The 9,563-nt window shown below is 39.9% G+C and overlaps 1 protein-coding gene across 1 annotated transcript; it reads right to left on the reverse strand.

Moving 5' to 3' along the window:
- Window positions 1–202: 202 nt before the first annotated feature.
- On the reverse strand, window positions 203–3,350 carry penka (proenkephalin a). Its single transcript, XM_067453137.1, has 3 exons — window positions 3,191–3,350; window positions 2,799–2,939; window positions 203–1,335 (listed from the first exon to the last, which is right to left on the reverse strand). Exons 1-3 carry the CDS (start codon window positions 3,212–3,214, stop codon window positions 742–744), a joined length of 759 nt encoding a protein of 252 aa, XP_067309238.1. The 5' UTR covers window positions 3,215–3,350; the 3' UTR covers window positions 203–741.
- Between the last annotated feature and the right edge of the window lie 6,213 nt (window positions 3,351–9,563).

Consider the following 9,563-nt stretch of genomic DNA (forward strand, 5'->3'; position numbering starts at 1 on the left):
TTACCCTTGGCCGTATTCACAAAATAATACAGCCTCTCAGACATTATTGATCAAGTATGTGTTGAAAATGTGAAAAGTTAGGACTTCATAAGCTACTTAAGAGGGTCATTAAGGCATGACACTGTAATAATGGAGAATATCTTTCAATAGCAAAATGACTTAATTTGTAAGAAACACATATCTCAATGAGACATTTCAGCTCTGCAGTCAGATGAATTTATTGTATTCTGTACAGCTAATAGCTCAAAATTGTTGCTTTGATTTAAACAAGAACAAAGGGCTGTTGAAGAGTTGTTAAAAGAAATGCATTAATCATCAAGTGCAGACGGCAAACGAAACCTCACTACAATGTTCAATGAGCAAAGCAGACTAACTAATGTGACGGAGAGATACTCAGAGAACAAAGCAACACAGTGAAAAGTGCTTTTCATTCATTGTGATGTGACCCGGAAATAGTAAGATTATCGTCCTCTGTCTTTACCAAAAGTCCAATCTGATGGGTGATTCCATTGTAACTTGTAAGTACAGAGAATGGGGAAAATATTCTTTTCTTTCCTTTTTTTAAAACACAAACCCTAGTCACAGAGAACACAAATGTACATTGTACATTATGGAGGAATACTCGGCAGCAAAGACAAAAATAAATAGTAATTAAAAATGGCTTCACATGAAATTAGTACAGTGCAAGCTCTACACAAAGTAGGAACAGGTTGTTTTCGGATGGGTGTCCATGTTTTAATTCTAATCCATGAATCCTCCATATCTCTTCTGCATGTCAGGCAGTGCCGTCTCGCCTCCATCCTCCCAAGTGCGTTTCAGAAGCCCATTGCCTTTTTGGCTGTCCAACCATTCAGGCCTGCCCACTCTGCGCATAAACCCCCCGTATCGCTTGTGCAGGTCTCTCCCTGCCTCCCCTAGACCGCTGTTCCCCTGTACGCTCCTCATGAAGCCCCCATAGCGTTTGACCATGTCCCCATCATGCTGCTCTTCTGACTCTAAGGTGAGTCCGAGGATCTCTCTCAGCAGCTCCAACTGCTTGTCTTCGGCTCCGCCCTCTGCCTTGTCCTTCTTCATAAAGCCTCCATATTTCTTGCTGACGACCTCTGTGTCGTCACCCTCATCTGGGGCTCCCGTGCCGACCTCCGCCGCTTTCTTAATCATGAAGCCCCCATAACGCTTCATGAAGCCTCCGTATTTTTTTGCGAGGAGGTGGCCCATGCTCTCTTCCTCCTGCTTGAGGTTGTCGACGGCGAGGCGATCCTCTTCGGTGAGGATGTTTTTGCAGATTTCTAGTTTTCTGGAGTCCACGGTCCCTTCACATTCTAACGTACAGGTCTAGAGAAGAAATGAATGACCAATTAATGTCAGGAAACAACTGATCCACCAGAGGGCACACACATTCAGTCTGCAGACGTTCAACGCAGCTGTACGATAAAGAGCGCCAGTAATTACTTCTGACAATCTGCACAGCAGAAAATGTTGACAATTCAGTAAAGGGCTCTGAAAACATGGCAACACGAGAGAGAGAGAACTAGACTTGAAGAACTTGCTTTGAATCGCTTTTGATTTGAAAATTGTGCTGAAAACAACTCTGTTTGTGAAAATGATATCACTTGTGCACATGAATGCAAAATATAAAACCAGACATTTGAGTAATGTTCATCTTATGTTCAAATTCAAAGTCCCATTTTACCAAAAAGATTGATGTTACAGAAAAAAATGCAAACTAAATTTGAAGCTTATTTAAGGAAAAGGGCATTTTTTAAAACTGAATTGTCACAGAAGAACTACTGTATGTAATCTTTATGAAAGAAATATCACTTTATTGAATGTGCACTTGTGCTATTCTTAAAGTCAATAAAGAATATTAAAAGTATATAATTACAAGTACATTTTAAATGATATTTCAGTCTTTTGCACGCACTTTAAAGTTGTACAGTTTTGATGTGCTTAATGACATACTAAAGCACATTCCAGTACTAATTGGTTATAAATAATTGTATCTGCAAAATTTAGAGTTAATACATTGGAAATGGTAAGTTCTTCATTACACATTTGTAATTTCAAATATATTTAAATACATGACATAAGTTTCAATGGAAATGACATTAAAGTATATTTTACCATAATGATTTGAGCCTTTAAGTTGGTCAGAAAACCTAACTTCATTTAATATAAGTTTAAACTATAATACTTTACATTTAACTGCAATTAACATGGAATTAAGAATCCAAAAACAATATAAAAGTTTTTTTTTTTTTTTAAAGTATGCTACTTATTTTTTATTTTTGCTGCTTAATAAAGGAACATTATTTCAGAACACCAATCACATTAGCTTCCCTTGTATGAAAACAATTTAATACAATTCTAATTTATTGCAAATATTGCCAAAATATAAATGTAGGAGTGACCAGGGCTATTACACATTTTACTCCAGTGAATACTTCTCAGGGTAGGTTCAAGTTTTCAGTCAATTTTTTGTATACTTGACTACAAAAAGCAACATTTATAGGGGGGAAAAAAGAAGACCTGAACAGTTCACCATGTTGTCTCACAATAAAAGGTGAGTCGTCGCAATAGAACCTAAACAGTAAAATAATTACGAAACAGCTTCAAAAATGTGTTTTTAAAAGGTAACATTAAAAAAAACGTCGACTTATATTATAATTAATACGCGTGAAATTCACGCGTGACAACTAGCCCCGAACTGACTTCTATGAAAAATACTCTTGTCCTGAGAATACAGCTTAATCTTTTAGTTCAAATATAGCGTGATTGTGAAAGGAAATGAAACTCACCAGTGTGTCGATCTCTGTCTGTTGACGGAACAGCCGGTAAACGCAGAGCGCGCAGTCTCTGCCGCATTCAGCTCGAACCATCAGCACGAGACAGGCGCTCAAAGCCAGAGTCCACCAGGAGTTCACAGTTAACGCCATGGGCTACAAACGAGCATTTTACCTTTACTTACATGAGGAAACTGTATAGCAATCTGTTGTAGAGTTTTGAAAATGTACCAATAATATGCAAAATGATGAAATATATGCATGTAGGCTACTTAACTACAATGCGCGCACAAAATAATATTTACAGTAAGCGCATTTGCGCATAAAAGAACACATCAATAGACCAAGCAACCCACTCAAATGAAATGATTAGTTATTAAGTTTAATTATGCTACTACAAAGTTTACCTGTTTGCAGTAGGCTGTTGGCATTGTCCACCGTTTTGCTGAATATGTTGTTTTAGAGAAAGATCACTCTCCAGGTCTAGTGCTGATGATGCGCCTTTGGTATCTCACAGCACGAGGATAAACTCCACACCTGCTCTGTTCAGAAACGACGGACACTCACAACTTTTAAGCAGTGTGCCCTCATGACGCCACCCCGTGCGCATCTGACGTCAGCAGGAAGCTTCACGCATAGAGTGACGGCGGTGACGTTTTTTATCGTTATTTTTTGCCTGAGAGAATGAATTGATGTATGAGGTTTAAGGTGAATAGAGAATAGTTATGTACGTGGCTAATTAATAAGCCAAATAAGTACAGTCAAACTAATATGCATTAATTCATGCTTAACTAATGCTCAGATAATCATGAGTTAATGTATTACTAATGGTGAACCAGTTTATTAATGATTACTGCATCAGCAACTAATGAAAATTTACATGATTAATAGATTAGTAATCATTAAATTGTTATAGTTAAATGTGTCATAATGTATTAATTCCTTAATAGCATATTATATTAACTAATAATGTAAAGGATTGTGTTAATTGCCACAAGGGGTCAAAGCCACACTGGAAACATTTTTTGTTGATTTAACTTAAAACTGTATCAAAAGTATCATTATGTTATGACTTTACTTGTGAGGGCACATTACTATTAACTGGTTCCCAAACCTGTCCTGGAGGACCCCCAGCACTGCACATTTTAGCTGTGTCTCATTTCAGAAGGCTGCGTCCTCCAGAGGTCGCATTCGAAGGGTGCATTCGTCATAAGGCCGTCTCATTTCAAAAAAGTGAGTAGGACTCTCCAAATGAGACCTTCGAATGCGTCCTTCTTTCACAGGAATTCGAGGCGTTTCTCAATGTCAAGGAAGGATCCTCGGAAGCCAGAATTCCAAGGATGCTACGTCATCGACATCCGACGAAGGACTGTTCCAATGTCGAGGATCCTCGGAATTTCAACCAAGGACTGAGTCCTTCGTTCGAAAAATATGTCATATACAGGAAAGGATGCATATGAGTAGCCTTCGCGCACTTCGCGTACTTCGCGTTCTCAAATCACCCACAATCCTATGCGCGCAGCTTTGCTATCTTCAGACGTTTCCCGGAGTCGGAGCGTGAACGGGGCAAATATGCTTGTATCGGGGTTGGTAGATGGGAAGGAAGGAGGCGGGAACCGGCGGACGTTCAACAACTTTATAATAAATAATAAACAAAACGAAAGTAACGTGGGCGACTGCCCGCACACACATAATAAAACAAACAAACCATAACATAAAGTCCAGGCCTAGTCCTCTCTCGTCTTCCACGCTCCTCCATTTATACTCCCGCCACTGCCGTGAGCCGAGACCGGTGTGGCGATCAGCTGCCGCTCATTATCACTCCACCGGCCCGCTCTCACGGTCCCTCACCTCGCTGATTGCCACAATGCTTTTATTTACGTTACCAAATATTTGTTATAACCGTAGTAAATATACGTAAAGTTTAACGTTTAAATGCCGGTACAAATTACTACTGTATTGATATAAAAAAAATACAAATAACGTTACACATAACGTTATTGATGGCCAACGGACCTTTTCACTGACGTAATGACGCAATGACGTGCACTTGCTAGCCTGTTCCATTTACGTGTTCTCCGAATGCTAAAGAGGAGCCTCGCCTAGCCTCTGAAGGAAGTGACTTGGAAGGATCAGTCCTTCTAATAGGTCCTGCACACTGTGCGATTTTTCAAAATCCTTTGCGAATGTCCCTTGTCAGACTGTACGAACATGATCGCCATGTCACACTGTGGGAGATCTCAGTTGTCATTAATGTCAGACTGCACGATAGTTAAGGCGCGCTAAAAACGGACGCGCGCAAGAAAACTCACCCGGAGTTTTATATCATCAATGAATGCCGCGTTCAGTGACAGTGAGCTGCATTACACGCGGGACTGAAATGCTGGCTACAAAGAAATCTCTAGAACTCGTTTTGGTCATAGTTTGTCTTGAAAAACTGAGATATTTGACTGTCGTCGTAGGAGAAGTCACACTGCAGGATTGTGTGCCAAATCTTCTGACACTGCCAGAATTTCGTCTGAGGTAAAATTTGATCGCAGCGGTCATTAATCGGCTGCCGGTGAACATGTCAAACTAACGACCAAAGACGTCAGATTTTAGCCTAGGTTCTGAGGAATCTTTTAGGATTTGCTAAATTTGTCCCAGACGGCCAAATCGTGGCCAAAATCGCACAGTGTGCACCCGGCTTAAGGTAGCATCCTTGTCATTGAGAAACACCTTCGGAGTGTGCACGAGGAGTATCCTTCACGGCTGGAGATAACCCACAATTCTTTGCGTCTCCGTTAACAACGTCATATTTTTTTTATATTATATGAAAAAACGGCACTACCGCCAGATATACATGCGAGCGTAGGTGTGGTGTTTAGATTAAGTAGTTCAAGCTTTTTTGTTGTTGTTTTTTAAGCTCTATTACCTCAAACAGATAGTTGTGGTAAACAGGATTACAACTGTTTAGTGCATTTTAAACGTTTAGCACAGTACATTGCTGTCAAGACAAGAAACATTTCATAGTCATTTTCATAATTTTCATTCATATAACTGGCGTGAGAGGCTGAACTTGTTGGCATAGCAACGTGATACTTCCTGCCTGTGTGTCCTACGAAGGACGTCTCGTTTAATTCTGATTGAGGACACTCCGTATACAGCATCCTACACAGGACGTGTCCTCCGGAGGACGCAGCCTTCGAAATTTAACGAAATGAGACACAGCTTTTGTATGTCTCCCTAATCAGACACACCCACTTCAGGTCTTGCCATCTCTACTAATGAGCTGATGAGTTGGATCAGGTGTGTCTGATGAGGGAAACAATCAAAATGTGCAGTGCTGGGGGTCCTCCAGGACAGGTTTGGGAACCACTGGATTGAGTAATATGTAATTGTGGTTATGGGTTTTGAATTAATTTTGAATAGTCACGTGCCCCAACAAGTAAAGTCAAAACATAATGATATCTTTATAGATCATTAGCTAATGATTAATTAAAGCCGGTACAAAATAGCCATGTATTTCAACTGGAAGTTGAAATACATGGCTTTGCCCCCTTGTGGTAATTAACACATTAGTTAATATAACATGTTATTAATACATTATTAATTAATACATTATGACACATTTAAAGGTCCCATTCTTCGCGTGTTTTCGAAACTTTGATTATGATTACAGTGAGCAATATAACATGAGTTCATGTTTCGCGTGTAAAAAACACAGTATTTTTCACACAATTGACTTATCTGTACAGCGCTGTTTCCTCTGTCCTAAAAACGGCCTGATGATTTCCTTGTTCTATGAAGTCCCTCCTTCAGAAACACGTAACGAGTTCTGATTGGGCCAGCGCTTCCCGTGTTGTGATTGGACAGCAGCTTAGCGCATTTTGCCCGGAAAGGTCCCGCCTCTTACCATAACGGGGAGATGCAAGCACTGAATGCGCGCTCTTCTCCACGTGGGAGATCAACAAGACCACGCCCCCTTTTTGCCTGTTCTTGTGGGCGGAGGGTTAGTCAACAGACGGTTCTAGTGACGTCATTACATCCCTGCACTTCCTGCTGTAGTCCAAACCGGCCGTTCGCTGTAGGCTTTGAAAGGGAACTTCTGTTAAATAAAATATTTCGCTTGGCATTGAACTTTGAGCTTTATAATTTTACAGGTATTATTTATGCTCTAACAGCAACATTACACACTAAAGTTTGAAAGATGGAATCGCGAAGAACGGGACCTTTAACTAATAACAATTTAATGATTATTTAGTCTATTAATCATGTAGAATCTTCATTAGTTGCTGATGCAGTAATCATTAATAAATGAGTTAGTTCACCATTAGTAATACATTAACTCATGATTATCTGTGCATTAGTTGAATTAATGCATATTACACACCCGTATTGTAAAGTGTTACCCTACTTCTTTGAATGTAGCATGATGTTCCTGGCCCACATTGGCCATCATTTTTTTTTAAAGAAGAAAAAAATAGGTTAGTTGATTCACTTCAGTTCAGACAACAAAGCAACAGCCTTTTTCGGAGAGAGTGCATGCTGTTCAGCTGGTTATATTTTCTTTCTTTCTATGTAGGCCTATTCCTATGTAAGCATTTCATGGTAATCGCTAATACGGTCTGGGTAGACAGCATATACCTCTTAGGACAGGACAAAGTGTTTGAGAAATAGACTTGTGTGTATTCAATCTAGCCATTCAATCTGTGGTTTTGTCCTGAGCATTATCATGCCATTAGTTGTGTCTCAGGTCGTTGTTTTGCATCCTTCATATTAAGTCTACAGTGTGTCTAAAACATCTGCCACATTATTTTGATAGGTGTATCAAAACATTTAGTCCAGTTTTATGGATATTTGCTCACTTTGAATATCAGTTTACAGGAAAAATGAAACTTCCTCAATGAGTCCAAAAACTGACGTCATTTGAAGGCAATTCAAAAGTTATCACAGGAAATTATTAATCTTTCTATTGCAGATTCCACATAGCCTGAAGTGTAAAAAATTGGTTGCCAGGACGATAACGGGCATCAGTTAAAGGCTTTGGATGTTAGGTGTGTATGTATGCTGTAAGGCGTTAAATGAAATTGAGAAGACAATAAAAAAATATAAATATATAATTTTTCATTAAAGGGGGGGGTGAAATGCTGTTTCATGCATACTGATCTTTTTACACTGTTAAAGACTTGGAATCCCATACTAAACATAGACAAAGTTTCAAAAGTTAAGGTGGACGTTTGATGGGAGTATTTCTTTGTCAAAAATACTACTTCCGGTTAGTCATAAGTTTCGGCAAGTTTTTTGAGATCATGCGTCCCCATTGACGTTAGTGGGGGCGGAATTTCCTTGTATGGGCCTTACGGACAATTCTACCGGAAGCGCGTGAGAGAGAGCGAGGGAGAGAGCGAAAGCAACAGCCTACGCCCATCAAAGCGGGGCTTGTAGGATGCTGGACAGGTGACAATTACACATAGCACATAACAATGTCACCAAAAAAGTGGGTTTTTGGTTGCCAGACCAAGACAGTCCTGCACAGATTCGCCAAAAACCCCGCGTTAAGGCAACAGTGGATGTAATTTGCTTTTCCGGATCAGCAACTGAGTTGCGCGAATGTTTATATCTGTTCGCTGCATTTCGGTGCCGACTGTTTCATAAACAAGGCCCAGCTCGACGCCGGATTTTCCCAATCGCCTAATGCTGAAGGATGGAGCAGTCCCAACATTAGAAGGGTGAGTGAGACTGCTTTTAGTCCGCTTACTGTCTACACAAACCACGCGTAAACACACAAACACACGTGCACAACTGCACTTCCCACATGTACACCTTCAAAGACAAAAATACGACGATATAATTCAAGTATAAATATGTAAATAACACAAGCCGCTAAGCATATTATATAGTTAGTGTATAACTTGTAACTTACCACATAGAGACGTCCTGCTCTAGTCGTTTTTGCTGCTGCTCCTGTTCAACTGCAGCCTCTGGGTCTGATTCCGGATCATAGATGTATGGCTGTATCTGATTAAAAGCCATATTTTTATTTTGAATAAAGTTTTTTTCCGCTGTTAGGGATGACGCTCGACTCAACACACAGCGCGCTGCTGCACACGTCATTATTTAGCTCCGCTCACACGACACGCCCCCACCCGCTCGGCTTTTTTCGGAAAGACTCGGAACAGCGCATCTTTCTTATATAATTATTAAAAAAATAAAAACTTTTCGGAGATATGCAGGATGCAATGCTACTCTATAGGTACTCAAGATTGACATGACACTGACTGAAACTGAGTGTTTCACCCCCCCTTTAATCATTTACTCACCAACTTCTTGTTCCAAATTGGTATGATTCTTTCTTCTGCTCAACACAAAATAAGATAATTTAAGATATTTTATAAAGAATGTTAGTAATCAGACAGGTGGCCTCCATTGAATTCCATATTATCCCCCCGCCCATGGAAAGCAAATGGGTGCCATCATTTTTCTGCTTACCAACATTCTTTAACAAAATATTTGGTTGAACTTCTCTTCTGCTTTGAAAGAGAAGTAGAGATTTAGAGATATTCTCTATTGTGACGTACATCTGAGCTTCCCAAAAAGATTTGGGGAAAAGAAAAAACGTTAGGGACATGATTCTGCCAGTGTTTGTTGACTGGATGGAGGCAGATCGGAATGAGAGCTTGCAGTCGATTGTAAGAAAGGGGCAGCTTAAAGCGACTGAATGAATGAAGAAGTGGGGCAGTCATCAGAATAAGTCTGTTATGCATTCAGAGAGATGGTGAATTTTCATTCCATGCTTAC

This window comes from Pseudorasbora parva, chromosome 9, assembly GCF_024679245.1.
Source record: "Pseudorasbora parva isolate DD20220531a chromosome 9, ASM2467924v1, whole genome shotgun sequence".
NCBI classification, from domain to species: Eukaryota; Metazoa; Chordata; class Actinopteri; order Cypriniformes; family Gobionidae; genus Pseudorasbora; species Pseudorasbora parva.

Coding starts and splice junctions, on each gene's coding strand:
- penka (XM_067453137.1), bottom strand. CDS start 3,214: ATGCCAACAGCCTACTGCAAACAG. Junction 2,940..3,190: donor CAACAGCCTACTGCAAACAG/GTAAACTTTGTA, acceptor GCTCGTTTGTAG/CCCATGGCGTTAACTGTGAA. Junction 1,336..2,798: donor AGACAGAGATCGACACACTG/GTGAGTTTCATT, acceptor TTTCTTCTCTAG/ACCTGTACGTTAGAATGTGA.